The sequence below is a fragment of the Coptis chinensis genome, chromosome 3 (assembly GCF_015680905.1).
Source record: "Coptis chinensis isolate HL-2020 chromosome 3, ASM1568090v1, whole genome shotgun sequence".
NCBI lineage: Eukaryota > Viridiplantae > Streptophyta > Magnoliopsida > Ranunculales > Ranunculaceae > Coptis > Coptis chinensis.
Genome location: NC_141458.1, coordinates 27,622,804 through 27,638,211, shown reverse-complemented (window position 1 = coordinate 27,638,211; position 15,408 = coordinate 27,622,804). Strand labels below are relative to the sequence as shown.

Genomic DNA, 15,408 nt, shown 5'->3' with positions numbered 1-15,408 from the left:
AGCGACCTGAGGCAAGGTCACCAAGTCACTGGTGAGAATTCGTCCCCGCGATTCGGGGATGTGGGGAGCGAATTCTACTACTTGGGGAAGACGGGGAAGAAGCGTACGGTGAAACGCTCGGACTGTAGCTTCCACTCGGCACTCATAGCGACTAGCCTTCTGAAGGGGATCGTGTTGGATGGTGACAAGGCGGAGGTGAAAGATGAAGATATGGAGACGATGTTGGGGACGATGGATATGGCCGCTTGTTTGGTGAGCTCATGATGCGCTAAGTTGTTGTGTTTGTTTCCAGGGCAATTTTGATCTTTAACTTTGTACGCGCAGTTTCTTGCAGGGTATGATAAACTGAAAAATGCTGTGCAAAACATTAAGACTGATAATAACCCCACGTCGAGCTGGGATGTATGCGAGCTGCGTGGGGAGCTGACAAGAGGAAGCTAGAGGTGATGACCAACAAGTATCAGAATGCTGCTGCCGAGAACATTGCGTTGGTTATGTCTATGACTGATCTAGAGGGGGAGTTAGCTAAGGTGACCGCATATGCCAAAAAATGTCAAGGGGTAGTGCGCGAAGCACAGAAGGCGTATACCATGGCCTGTGTCAAATATGCCACTCTAGACGAGAAGTATCACCTCCTAAAGAAAGCGACTGAAGGCGAGGAGCAGGGGCAAGGTATGTGTGTGATGCTGAGATCTGCTCAGCACACTGCTTCTACTAGTGCAGCCCCAAAAGATAAGCATGTCTTGACTGATGTTTGATGGTGCAATCTATCCTTGTCTATTTCAGCTAAAAAGAAAATCGTGAGTGTTCTTTACGTTCTCCTATCTTATATGAGAGTTAACAATAGAGCTGTGTCTTCAGGTTTGCCTGAGCAGTTCGTCACTTTGGTACAGAGAACTAGTTTCCACGGAAGTGGTAGTTCGATGTCTTGTTAAATTTGTAATAAACACCGATTTGGATTTCCTTGGTAGACCCAGCAGATCAGTGGATCTAGTTGTTTTGGCGTTGACCGAGTATTGCTACTGATTGGGTTTGGAATGCATGTTTCTGCTTAATTGCTTGTAGTTAGCATCCTGCTTATTATGCATGTGGCTTGAAATAACTGAGGAGCTTGAGACTTAGATTAAAGAAACGTTTTGCTTGTGATTATCGCTTTCTTTCTTGGTCATCATGTTACAAGAGAAGAAACACTGGGGGCATTCTAGATGATCTGAGTCTAGAACTAAGAGTTGTCCACTAGGTGGATTGATCTGAGCTTAGAAGTAATACTCAAGAGAGTGTTTTGCTCAGGCAGAGCGTGTTGGCTTATAGAAGCGTAATGCTCATGGAGAACGTTCTCGTATGGTCGACCCTAGAAGTATAGGTTCTCGATGAGCGAGGTTTGGAGAGGCTGTGGAGCTGTCTGCTTAATGAGAGTGTTCTCGTTTGGTCGATCCTAGAAATATAGGTCCTCGACTTGACAAGACTTAGAAAGGCTGTGGAGCCTGTAAGCTCCAGAGAGCTATCTGCTCACGGAGAGCGTTCTCGTTTGGTCGATCCTAGAAATATAGGTCCTCGACTTGACAAGACTTGGAGAGGTTATGGAGCTGTAAAGCTCCGTGAGAGTCATCATTTCACTCCGGAGCCGTTCTCGTTTGGTCGATCCTAGAAATATAGGTCCTCGACTTGACAAGACTTGGAGAGGCTGTGGAGCCTATAAGCTCGAGAGTCATGCGCTTTCTCGAGAGCCGTATATAGCTTACGATAACAGTATTGCTTTCGGCCGAGAGTGTTAGACCGTTCTTGGTAAGTGTCTTGGTCGCTCTTCCCGGTCTTGAATTGTATGACTTTGCGATGCAAGTAAATGGAGTAGATTGTAATAGGCAACATAAGAAATTTAACCTTGAGTTTATACTAAATGAAAAATGGAATATACAACACCAGTGGTTTTACTGATAAATTTTTTTCAGCAGATAAGTATTCCACGGGGGAGGCAACAATTTCCCCTCTTGGATTTTTATTAAGTATGCTTCATTGCCTACAATGCGTTCAACAATGTATGGGCCTTCCCACGTAGGTGCTAATTTGGAGTCGTCTTGCGTCTTTTTTAGCACTAGATCGCCAGGCTGAAAAGATCTAGGATGCACTCGTTTATTGTAGGAGTTCTTCAGGGTTTGTTGATAAGATGCGATTCTGATGGCGGCTAAGTCACGCTGTTCTTCTAGCAAGTCGACCTCTCGTGCTAAAATGGAGTCATTGTGTCCCGTCTCTACGAAGCTCGACCGAAGTCGTAGTATCACCAATTCGGGAATTACGGCTTCTGTGCCATAACACAAGGAGAATGGAGATTCGCCTGTACTGGACCGAGCTGTGGTGCAATGAGCCCACAAAATGTTCTCCAACTGATTTGGCAATTGGCTCTTGTTCTTTTCAATCTTTTTCTTCAAATTTTCTAAGATTGCCTTGTTGTTGGCTTCTGCTTGACCATTACTCTGGGCGTATTGTGGAGTAGAAAATGCATGAACGATCTTCCACTTGGCTAAAAATTCTTTAATTGTTCTGCCTTTGAATTGGGGGCCATTGTCCATCACTAGTGTATGTGGCAAGCCAAATCTGGTGATGATGTGAGTCCAGATGAAGTTTCTGACATGTGATTCTTTGACATGCGCTAAAGGAATGGCTTCGACCCACTTAGTAAAATAGTCGGTTGTAGCTAAGACGAAGCGGAAACCAGTGCTTTTCTGTGGGATGAATGGTCCCATGATGTCCATGCCCCACATGTGAAATAGCCATGGGCTCGCTATACTGATCAGCTCGCGAGCGAGTTGGATGCACCTGAAAACGTATGCTTTGGCGTCGATCTGCATACGGGGCCAAAAGTATCCTTGGGAAATTGCTATATGGGCTAAAGAGCGACCTCCGGCATGATTTCCACATTCTCTTTCGTGGATTTCCGCAAAAATCAATTGACCCTGTTATGGAGTAATGCACCGCAAGTGTGGTCTACCAGCAGACTTCATAAATAACTTATTATGAAGTAAGCAATAACGAGGTGCCTGATATGGGATTTGCCTGTCCTTGGTACGCTCTACAGGGAGCGCGCCATGCTGGATTAGTCTATGATGGGCTGCATCCATGTTTGACTCAACTGATTGGCAGAGAGAGGGAATAGATCGCTTATTGTTAGGGCGTGCTCGACTTGGTATGCAGGTCGGTCGACTACTTCAATGAGTAGTTGTCTTGGGATGCAGTTCGGTGTTTGACTGGCTAAGTAAGCTAAACTGTCCACGTGACGGTTCTCATCACGCAAAAAATGATGTATGGTAGCTTTCTGAAAAGAAGGCAGTAAATGATGAACGACTTGAAGATATTTCGAAAGGTTACCTTCATGGGTAGTGTACTCTTTTGCAACCTGGCGAACGACCAGTTGCAAGTCACTAAAGACTTGGAGTTTCTTTACACCGAGCTGTAGCGCCATACGAACTCCCATGATCAATGCTTCGTACTCCGCCTTGTTGTTGGAAGTTGCGAAGTCGATTCGAACTGACTTCTCTACCATAGTTCCATCGGGTGACACTAAAATGACCCCGATGCCACTCCTGCCAGGGTTGCTAGAGCCATCTACAAAGAGAGACCAGACTAATTTGATACGTTCCTTTGTGTCTGCGAGCTCCGTTTCTGGTTCCCAATTTGGGTCATCGACAGGGAAATCTGCTACGACTTGACCTTTCTGAGAAGTTCGAGGTACGAACTCCATGTGGTGTTCGTCGAGCTCTTCGGCCTATACTGCCATACGAGTTGTCTTGTTTTCTTTGTGGAAGATTTTCTTCAAGGGGAGGTCGGTAAGTACTTTGATCGGATGCGCTTGAAAGTACGGCCTGAATTTTCTTGCCGAATACAATAAAGCAAGTACGGCTCTTTCAATGAAAGAATAATTCTTTTCAGTTGGCGTGAGCGACTTACTTGTAAAGTAGATCAGTATTTTTGAGTTGTTCTCCTCTTTGAAGAGAACTGAGCTGATGGCGAAGTGTGATATTGCCAGATAGAGCCCCAGTGTTTCTCCGTCTGTTGGTTTGGCTAAGACGGGAGGCGTGGTGAGGTACTCTTTGAGAGTGGCGAATGCTTGGTGACATTGATCGTTCCATGAGAACTGCTCGCCTTTTTTGAGGAGTTGGAGGAACTGTTGGCACTTGTCTGACGCCCTGGATATGAATCGGTTGAGTGCAGCGACCATGCCTGACAGCTTCTATATCTGTTTCTTTGTCTGTGGATCGGGCATGTCTAAGAACGCTCGGATTTGGTTTGGATTTGCTTAGATCCCTCGCTGTGACACCTGATATCCTAGAAACTTTCCGGAGGACTCTCCAAAGAGGCATTTCTCTGGGTTCAGCTTCATTTGAGTTCGGCATAACCTGGAGAACGCTTGCTCAAGGTGAGTGAGGTGGTCGCCTGCTTTCTTGCTTTTGACAACTATGTCGTCGATGTAAACCTCCATGGTATCTCCTAACATATCCTGGAACATGTCAGTTACCAGACGTTGATACGTCGCTTTAGCATTCTTAAGGTCGAACGGGAGGACGTTGTAGCAATAAATTCCTTGCTCTGTAATGAACGAGGTTTTCTCTTGATCCTCCTCAGCGAGTGGGATTTGGTTGTATCCACTATACGCGTCCATGAAGGAGAGAAGTTCATGACCACAGGTTTGGTCGACAAGCCGTTCAATGCGAGGTAGGGGAAAACTATCTTTTGGTGTTTCTTGATTTACATTCGTGAAATCGACGCATAGGCAAACTGTTCCATTCTTTTTGGGGACCGCGACGATGTTGGCGATCCAGTCTGGATAGTCTACCTTTCTGATGAAACCGACTTGCTTGAGTTTGTCGACCTCGTCGTTGATGGCTTTTTGAAATCGCAGGGATAGTCGGCAAGGCCGTTGGCGAACTGGTCTAGCATTGGGATTTACATTTAATCTATGACATGCTACATTAGGATCTATTCCGGACACATCTATATACGACCAAGCAAAAACATCTTTATTCATGGATAAAAAGTTTACAAGCTGGGCCTTGACTGTGGGGTCAAGATTAGCCCCTACATAGACGAACTTGGGGTCGTCTTCTGTTCCTAGATTCACACGCTCTTTTTCTGCCGCTGGGGGTGCTGCGTCTAATGGCGATGTGTCTTTTGGCGATTCGATCTCTGGGAATGCTTTATCGCTTTGAGAGACGGTGTGATTGACAGCTGAGGTTGGAGCGACCTCGGTGGCGATGACAACAGGGGTAAGCGTGATCTCCAGAACTGGGGCTGGTTGCATGATACTTGATGGTGCGGCTTTCGGGGTCATAAATGGTGGCACGACAACATCTGATGCGACCTCTGGGGCTTTGATCGATGGGACGACAGATACTGGATTGACGTCTGAGGTCTTGGCTGGTGAAGTAACGACTACTAGAGCGATTGCGGGCGTCTGAACAAAAGAGAAGGTCTTCTTGCTGGAGCCCCCAGCGTTCTGCAGTGTAGTTTGGACTTTGACTCCGGGAACTAAGTCGTTTGCCATCGTATAGGTGGTGAGCTCATGCTTTGTGTGGATTGGTACACTGGCGGTCTTACTTACTGATAGGATTTGATTACAATGATACGCTTCGAGCTGATTGCTGCGAAGTTCCATCATTCCTCTAGGGCTTGGAAAACGGAGAACTTGATGCAATGTTGACGGTACGGCTTGCATTTGATGGATCAAACGCCGTCCTTGTATGGTATTGTAGGACAACTTGATGTCTAGAACGCTGAAGCGTGTATTGCAGCTGACTTTGTCTTCTCTAGACCCTACCGATACTGGGAGTATGATATCACCGACGGGGTCGGCCCTGGAGACATTGAATCCGTAAAAGGGGGCAATTGGATCTATAAGGACTGATTTGGGTAAGCTCATCTCTTGAATGGTGTGGTAGAACAAAATGTCTCACGAACTCCCAGGGTTGATCAGGACGCGCTTGACTGTCCAGTCGCTAATCTTGACGTGGACGACAAGTGCGTCGTTGTGAGGGAGGCAGACCTTGTTGAGGTCGGCCTCTGTGAAAATGATATCTCCTGAGTTGCGACCTGAGCTTCGTGGAGCATGTGCTGCCTGTGAAGTGAAATGATACACTTCCTGAAGAGCGCCGACACGACGTCTTTTCTCTCTGGAAGAGGTTACAGAATCATCGGGGAAAGTTATCATATGAATGGTTCTAGCATTGTCGCGATCTGACGAGTGTTGTCTGCGCTCGTGGCGAGAACGGTCTCTGGGACGTCCTCTGCTTTGAGAGCGAGCTTGAATCTCTTGGTGGTTATGGCGAGGCGGAGATCGACTGCGTACTCGGCGAGCCATAAGTTTATGGCGCAAGTCTCCGTCAGGAATATTGGTGTAATGTTTTATATGACCAGCTTCCATGAAGTCTTGGAGATAGTGCTTAAGCCCCCAGCACGCATTGGTTTCATGGCATTTTGCTTTATAGAATGCGCAGTAGGGCTTGTCAGGTCGATCTATTGGTTGCCTCACATCTAGTCGGAAATATGAGGCTCGCTGGATCTTGTCTAGTATGTAACTGGGGGAGCGTGTCAAGACAACAAACTCTCTACTGTTGTCTGGTCGGGTACCTGCCTTTGGTGCAAGCGACCTAGATCGCTTCTTGGCACGCAGGGTGTGATCAGAGATCGCTGCCACTTCCTGGTCCTCGGCTAAGCCATGGAGCTTCAAACTTTCTTGCAATTTAATATACTTGTCAACCCGAGCGTACAGTTCGGACAACGTTTCTGGGCGTTCTTTCATCAATGATCTGGAGAGGTCAGTATTACGCACTCGACAGGCGTTAGAAAATGCCAGTGTGGCAAAAGACTCTTTCAGGCCGCTTTCCATACATAATAGTTCGGCCTTGAACCGTCCTAAGAATTGGCAAATGGTTTCATCTTCCCTGAATGATAGCTGGAACAGTGAGTCAAGATCCGCTTTCTTTAAATCATTGTGGCACGTATTGATAGCAAACATAACGATAAAGTTGTTCAAAGGTTTTGATAGAATCAGACTCAAGTGAGAAGAACCAATCAAGTGCGCCATCCTTGAGACTGGCTGGAAATAATCGACAGTAAAGGTGATCAAACTCGGGTGAACTATAGAGCGCCAGACTTTGAATGTAGCGAGCCACATGCTGACCGGGGCACATGCTGCCATCGTACATTGGGAAACGTGGTTGGATAAAATCTTGAGGAGAGGGTTTATTGAGGACCTCGGCACTGAACGGAGACGCGCGGTATGTCTTGAGCATTTTTTGAACAATCTGGGTCGCATCCTTTCTTACTGCACTCTGGCCGATCCTTTGTGATAATTCGTTAATCTGTTGATTAACTTCGTTGATGCCGTTTTCAGCGACGTTACCGACTGGTTTTTGTTGGTAAGCATCTACTTGTGCTCGTAAAGCAGCCAAGCAAGGAAATGCTCTCGTTTGTTAATCCCAGCTGGTTTGCGAGATTTTGAACTTGAGCTTCGAGGCTTGCCATGCTTCGTGGGCTTGAGAATTATTGGTTTTTGAGGTGTGAAAGTGGTTTCTCAAGTAATCGAGACCACAGACGGCGCCAATGTAAATGTGAGTTTTGGTTTTTCTTTACATGCAATGGAAGAGAGGAGGATGGGTTTGGGTTTTGGAGAAACCGAAGTTAAGCTAATGAAGCGAAGTTTCACGATATCTTCTCTTGATTTTAAGGGGAGAGAAGAATCAGGTCTCACGTAGTTCAAGTAGGTGGTATTTATAGGCTTAAGGGAGTGTTGATCCTAGTGACACGTGTACCTCTTGTACATATGTAGGGTGGAGATTATGAATGTGTGTTGAGTTGGTTTTAGTAGGAATTGTGTGCTGATTGGGAGTTGGTGCGGTAGTCCATATTTTCCGGTGATGGGATGTAAAAGTAAGATTTTGGTGATGATTACATCTGGTGGTGTGTGTTTTTATCTGAGGCATTCTGTCTCCAGTCTTTTATTCGTCTTGAGATATCCTTGAACGAGCTTAAGCGTACCACCTATATGAAGGGAGATGCTCACAGATCGGTCTTGGAGGTCGATGTCCTGAGTTCGCTTATGCTTCGCGCGTGTACAATATTCCTTAATGAGAAAACTATTTCTCTACACGCTCATAGATCGGTCTTGGAGATCGATGTCCTGAGTTTGCTTATGATTGGCGCATGTGCAATATTCCATAATGAGGATATTACTCCCCTACAAGAGCGGCAGAACTTGTTAAAATTACTTTGTCATTGGGTTGATAAAGTATTAAAGAGCATATTGACCAAGTCCAAAAAGCTATGCAACCAATGATAATAAATAACGAACATATTACCATGACAAGTTCTGACCCTAGTTCAGGTCTGTCAAATTGAACCCGACACTTACGATAAACTGTTAGTACTTTCCCGTCATGTAATTATCTTGTCTTTGGATGCCAAGCAATAACACGATTACCGACTATTGGAGGTTGAGCAAGATCTGCTGGAAGTCCATCCTTTTTCGAAGAGCGTAGGTCAGTGTAATCTGTTCTGACAGATTCACGATACTGCTCTAGTTTCTCCATTTCTTCATGTAGAAACTGTTGGGATAACCTCCGAGGTTTACCAAGAGAGCTGCAACAACATACACGTGCTATATATTAAAAATAATAACAGAATCAACTACAACCATAACCAAAATAAGCTTAAGCTTAGTCAAAGATATTAAATAATGATTCAAAAGACACACTACCTCCTTATGACACCCCATTCAACACATGTCAACCTCGGAATATGGCCCAAGCCAACATGATTTAAGTACTCAACAAACTCCCTCTTAGCGAACCACGGATAATCTATAGCACTGTAGAACCACTCGAAAGCACACCATCTGCGTGGATATAATTTAAGATACTCCACGATAAATAATTTCTGTATGTGTGAAGAAAACACATATCTAACCTTGAGATCAAGTGCTCTGTTATGAAATGATTGAGAAAAGTTATTAGGTCGATCATTTCCAATATTCTCGGGAGATTTCAATTCAAACCGCATCAATGCTTTCTTAGGCCTACTCCTGAGTCTGGTTGGTAGACTAACTTGGTCGCTGGAAACTTGTACATTTGATACAGCTGAACTAGTTCCTAGTTTGAGTGAATTAGTATTTGAAGAAGATCTTTATAGAGGTTTGACCGATGCGTTTAGTTTTACTAATTGATTTCTTCTCTTCTTCAGAAGGGTCTTACAGAAGAGGTTAACATGAGATAGAAAATAAAAATTAAACAAATAGAGTATTCCAATTGCATGAATAAGGTTTCATAAAAAAAAATATAACAAGTAAAGTTGCATGCATATTTAGTAACTGCCAGATGGTAGTAACAACCTAGAGGGATTTGACCAGATAGGAGTAATATATATAATAACAAATCCATGTATAAATTATAATAAAATAGGAGTAGTTCAGCTACTGAGTCCACTACTCTATGACTAAATATTACTTCATATGCAGTCAACAAAGCTCAGGAAGTATGTCTGTATGTGGAAGTATAATGGTGTGATGAGTGTACAAGATTATTGCAGGAAAAACAAGTGATTATGGGACAGTGCAAAGAAAGGTGACACTCATAGTAGTTTTGATGAAAAGGAACACTGATAGATTGGGCATCTCAATAGGCACATACAACAACTACACAAGTAAACAACCACCTTCTTCCTTTATAATTTATAGGGTTAACTAGTATTACCCCCCCACTAGATGAGCCAATTAGGATTTCCCCCCACTAGATGAGAAATTAGGGTCTCCCCCCTAAATACACACAAAAAAAAAGTCAAAGTGGGTTGACCAAAAAAATTTTGTGTGTATTTAGGGGAGAGACCCTAATTTCCCATCTAGGGGGGGAATCCTAATTGGCTCATCAGGGGTTAGACAAGTGGACAGCAACCTTCTACTTCCTTGACATTACATCACAATCATTAAACAGGGCATTATAAAATACATATATTTGAGGGTGTGATAGACTAATAGTCTAATATGAATTTGTTCTAAAACTTTTACAAATCCCATACGCATGGACCTATTTTTAAATACTAAGATGTTTATAGTTTAAACTCACAAGTTTTAATTTAATCATATGATTTTCATGCAAATTAAAATAATATACATTCTGATTGAAAATCTCGCACGTAGAGCTTGCAAATACACTAGTATCAAGTAAGAGATCTCAGGCTCAAACCTTAAAACATCAAAGCATGCAGACCATAGGACTCAAACCGGTCAAACAGCACCCCATGACCAGTGGCCCACAAACATAAATATGAATCCCAACTCATGTTCCAGTGGAGCATTCACACTACACTAGATCTGTTGAAAAAAGACATTACAAATGCGTTGTTTTTAAAAAAAAAAACATTTTTGGGTGTCGTATGGTGACCCGTTTTTTTTTTGCAGTCGTTTTTTTTTCTACGACACTTGACATGTGTCGTTTTTCATTTTTTCATTTTTTTTTAAGTCTACTGAATCAGGACCAAAAAAGTCCCTAGCCCAATATCTACTGAATCATGGCCAAAAGCAACCCACCCAGTACAGGTTAATTGGATCCATTCTTACCTGGCCCAAAATCTCTTCAGAAACACAGCCATACCCAAATATAATCATTCTCAAAATAACTAGAAGCCCAAACTATATAACCAAACACCATAATTCAAAGTCAACTAGCTACTTCTCCAATTCAAAAAATTATCCATAATTAACCAACGTCCTCGTATGAATTGACTCAAACCCTGCTAGACCAGAGGGCGATTTGATATCTTTGAATATCTTCGAGACACAACTTCCCATTCATTTCCTCTCGTGGGAGTTTCCTGTGTATCCTTATCTTCTTCCATGTTTCAAATCTAGTGTTTCCCTACACATGATTCAAACCTTAAATAAGCTCATTTGCACCAAACAAGTCAACAACGCAAATATCTGAACTTAAAATAGAGATTAACCCAAACAAGGACTGTGTTTAAAAGCAAATAAAGGTGTGCTCAATGCTAAACTTAATTTTCTATGCCACTAGATCTGTGAACCAACTAATTATATTACCAACTCATCCGTCCACAGCTAGAAAGCTCTCCTAAACAAACTTTAATATCTTAGAACAAGAAATTTTGGACATGCACATATTCAAACCCTTCAGGTAGACACATATCAATTATTATCAACAGACAACAATCTCACAACATAAACTCAAATTTATAATATTAAATAATCTGAGCAAACTATTAAAAAACCTAAATCATCGATTAATTATGCTAAATAGTTTCCATTTAAACACGCATATACAGATCTAAAATCAGATAAAAAAATCGATATTTCTATGGTTATTATTATTTCATGTAAAAGGATGTGTAAGTTTCGATCGAATTATTACCGAAAAAATATCATACCAGTAAAGCTCAAGATACTGTACGAAATAGATACGCAAAACCAAATTCATAACCATAATGACTTAGTTATTCCTCCTGATCAGGGTCATCATCTCCTCTAAGATTAGCAAAATCCACTTAAACTTGTTGGAAGGTAGATGGGCTCCTGTAGCATTATTGCAAACAATATTCATTACCTACTGAAAAATATTCATTACCGTACCGCACAAGCTATAGTTACTCAATCCTGTGTTCATACCAGATATCCTTATATCGGTTCTGCATGACATGTGAAGGGGGAATCAAAAAATTGTCAACAGAAAAATAGAGGATGGAGGAGAGAGTTTAGTGAGAGATCAGTAAGAATTGAACATGTAAGTAAAGCAAGTTTTGCATGTCTCATTTATATCTTAGTAGTTTTTTATGCTTCAAAAGAACAGTTAAGACTATAGTAGTTTCATAAAAATGAGTTACCTGCTCCCAGCTACAACCCCTGCATGTTGAGGTCTCTTTCTAGTGACCCTACATAGATGTGCTCCAAATAAATCAGCAGTTCTCTCTTGACAAATAAGATTGATTCTCTTAAATGCGAATCCGTCCTTCTAAAAGCTACTTTCGAGAAAAGTTTTTTCTCGACATGATATCGCCTTTTCTCATTTCAGTCAATGAACCTCAAATCCCTTTCACGAATCTCGGGAGAGGAACAGATGCGACACACATGTCAACAAAGCCGCATGGAAAAAAAAAAAAATGAACGGAAGTAAAATTATCATAATATATATATATATATATATATATATATATATATATATATATATATATATATATATGTAAAAAAATGATAGGAACATGTCAATTATCATAGCTATACATTAAACAGGAAGTACCCTTATTATGTAAAAATGATAGGAACAATGATAAAACAGGAAGTATCCTTATTATGTAAAAATGATATAAAAATGGGATATAAATGAAACGGTAATATAAATATCATAGCTATATATATAGGTAAAATTATCCATAATTATACATGTCAATTATCAAAGAAGAGATGAGTACCAACAAAAAGATTTACTGGTATCAAACTTAGTGTGGTGCATACCGTTTCGATATTGTCCTCCCTTAGCTTGGGATGCTGACAAGATGCTCTTAACATGGCAGTCACCTGCTTCTCATTGAACATTTTAAAATATCTCTGCCCCTCGACAATCTTGCAAACCTAGATTTGAAATAAAATAATACATGAACCTTGATAAAAGTGCAAGCATCCCAAACATAAAGGACTTGAGTAAAAAGAAAGGACCTCCATAGGCAACTATGCTGGCTTTGAATCACTTCCAGCTTGAAGGCCTCGCCAATGACCATACCTCAATTGGTAGATCCACAAAGATTCTATCCTATACAATATACTCTACATGTCAAGTGACATCCACAAATTATCCTAGATCACCAAGTGACATGTATCATATGATGCACCTTAAAATCAACCACCAATTACTGATTAACCATTTACTGCATGTCAAACCCAACTGCTGCAACACCTTGACCTCCACCACCCCTATTGCATATTCTCCCTTGACCAACCAGTAGCACAATCGTTTATGGTCGAGTAGTGAGAGTACTGCCAGATACTTCTTCTTATCTACCTCGTCTTATTAAAAATGGTTCAATCATGTTTCTAATATAGGTCACTTCATTGCTTGTAACAAAGTCCCACATACATCATTTTCCTGTGCATCCAAGAGACATGCAATTTTTAAACGATATGTAATTTTAAACGATATCTAAATGTATATAATTCATGATTTCAACACCATGCCACCAACGTTTATAGCATTTACAAACAGAAGTAAATTTAGGTAAAGGAACTAATATAAAGGGATAACATTATCAAGCACAATATCAATGAGCACAGGTAAACACAATACCTATATCTAACTCTTCTTAATTCTTCCATCAAGCACACAGATTCAATGAAACTAGCATATTCAATGAAACTTACATACAAAAAATTATTAAAGTATACCTCTATCATCTGAAGGTCTACCATATCCTAAATAAAACAAAAAAAATCACTTAGATACCACACAATGATATAGGACTAAAGAAAAAGTGAGATAGAACACTCTGCCAACCTGTACTCCAGTCTCCATTAGATAAGTCACAATAGTCGCAAAACGTAAGGACATGGAACAAATTGGATTAACTCGGACCCCTTTCATAAAATCATTACCCTGTTGCCAAATTGGAATAGGAAATCTTAATTTTCTGTTGAATTGCGTAGACAACTTTTAAACAAACAAATGAACTAACATCCTAATTCAAGCTCTTATCCCTATAACTATGACATGTATAAAACCAATAAGACAAAAACAGCTTAAGGTATAATACAGGCATGCCACTTAATACCTATAACACTAAGATAAACTTCAAAAGTTGTTCTGCCTTACCCGTCCATAAGTGATGATTGTTCCATTAGTCCCATTAAAAACATTTATTTCAAAAAATTCATTCTCATATTATAATATAATACATCATCTGCTTAAAAATCCAGGATATTATACAGTACAATCTAGAGTGTATCTATGTACCTCTAATAATAGGCACTGCAAGAAAATCATACACAACAGCTTGTTCAGATCCCTGGTAGAATACTCTATCGAACCAGAATGTGAATCATCTTCCTTCTCATCCTAAAATCAATCAATCAATCCAATAGTAACAAGTATACAAAAAGCTATTCACAAAAAATGTTTGAATTAAATAATTAAGAGGAATTGAGTGGAAAAACAACCTTGTAAATGAAACTTTCAGAATCTAAGCTTTTGATGCAAAGGTTATCACCATTTTCTCCTTTCTCTTTCAAATTTAACGGTCTAAATTTAGTACAAACAACCACTTTCGGCATCTCTGTTACTTGGATCAATCACCTAAACACGTAAACAACGAATCTTCATTATAAAAAGAACTGTACTAATTAGATCTCCATTTTTCACTTTGAAGGAAGAAAAAAATTAAACAAAAGAATAAATACCAAAAACAGAAATGAGATGATACAACAAACCTGCTGTTTTACAGGTGATGAGAAAAAAACTTTCAAGAATCAAGACAATGCTCTCCTGCCACAGTCTATATACAAAATAGTTTGTGTGTTTTCAGTATCTCCCGGAAGTAGATCTTAAACAACCCACGTAGTGTATTAACAAGCTTAATTCGAAGTCGTTAATTGTATTGGAGCATTGGAATTCAATTTCCAAATTTCGAGAAGCTCCAAAATTCCTAAACACACACCGAAGTTTAGCTAAAATTCGTTAATTTTTTTCCGAATCTAAAACTTACAATACAACAAACAACTGACAAAATGCAATTGAATTATAACTAACTAATACTTTTGTAACCATTACTAGTCATTTCCACCATAACATTAATGTTTTCTAATAAGGAGACAACACATTTCAAGTCATTTCAAGCTTTATTTCATATCTTCACATCACAAAAAACCAATACCAATCAATAATAAGCTAAAAACATATCCAAAATAAACATTTAACATTTATACAAAAATTTAGGGCTATGATAGCAAGGTTTGTTTACTTACTGATGATATTAAAACAATGATCAAACAGCTGAAAGTGAACAATCTGTAATGATTAAGAAGTGATCGATATCAATCAAAACATCAATTGAAGTGATCGAAATTAAAACTGAAATCATTTATTTGGGATCGAAATCAAAAAATCAATTTAAGTGATCAAAAGTACCTGAAGAGAGATGTTATGTGATTGAGAGAGAGTGATTTGAGAGCGATTTGAGATTCGAGAATGATTTGCAATTTGAGAGAGATTTGAGAGCGAGGGTTTGAGAGATGGTAAGTGAAAAGTGATTTTTTTTTCTTTTTGTCCTCTCCTGCTTTTTATCTCTCGGTTCTGATCCGACGCCTCACGGGGACTTCAAAGACACACGTGGTGCGTGCTCATAACAGACTAAAGAAGGGCGTCGGTAGTC

General features: G+C 40.5%; 1 protein-coding gene and 1 long non-coding RNA gene across 2 annotated transcripts; both read right to left on the bottom strand.

Moving 5' to 3' along the window:
- Positions 1–5,941: 5,941 nt before the first annotated feature.
- On the bottom strand, positions 5,942–7,189 carry LOC147508953 (uncharacterized). The gene has a single exon (XM_086597677.1). It carries the CDS (start codon positions 7,187–7,189, stop codon positions 5,942–5,944), a length of 1,248 nt encoding a protein of 415 aa, XP_086453803.1.
- Positions 7,190–13,950: 6,761 nt separating this feature from the next.
- On the bottom strand, positions 13,951–14,537 carry LOC147508952 (uncharacterized). Its single transcript, XR_015216474.1, has 3 exons — positions 14,468–14,537; positions 14,198–14,333; positions 13,951–14,096 (listed from the first exon to the last, which is right to left on the bottom strand). It is a non-coding gene; the product is annotated as an uncharacterized LOC147508952 (long non-coding RNA).
- Between the last annotated feature and the right edge of the window lie 871 nt (positions 14,538–15,408).

What these genes read in the sequence shown, in the direction of transcription:
- LOC147508953 (XM_086597677.1), bottom strand. Translation starts at nt 7,189, where the DNA reads ATGGCAGCATGTGCCCCGGTCAGCATGTGGCTCGCTACATTCAAAGTC.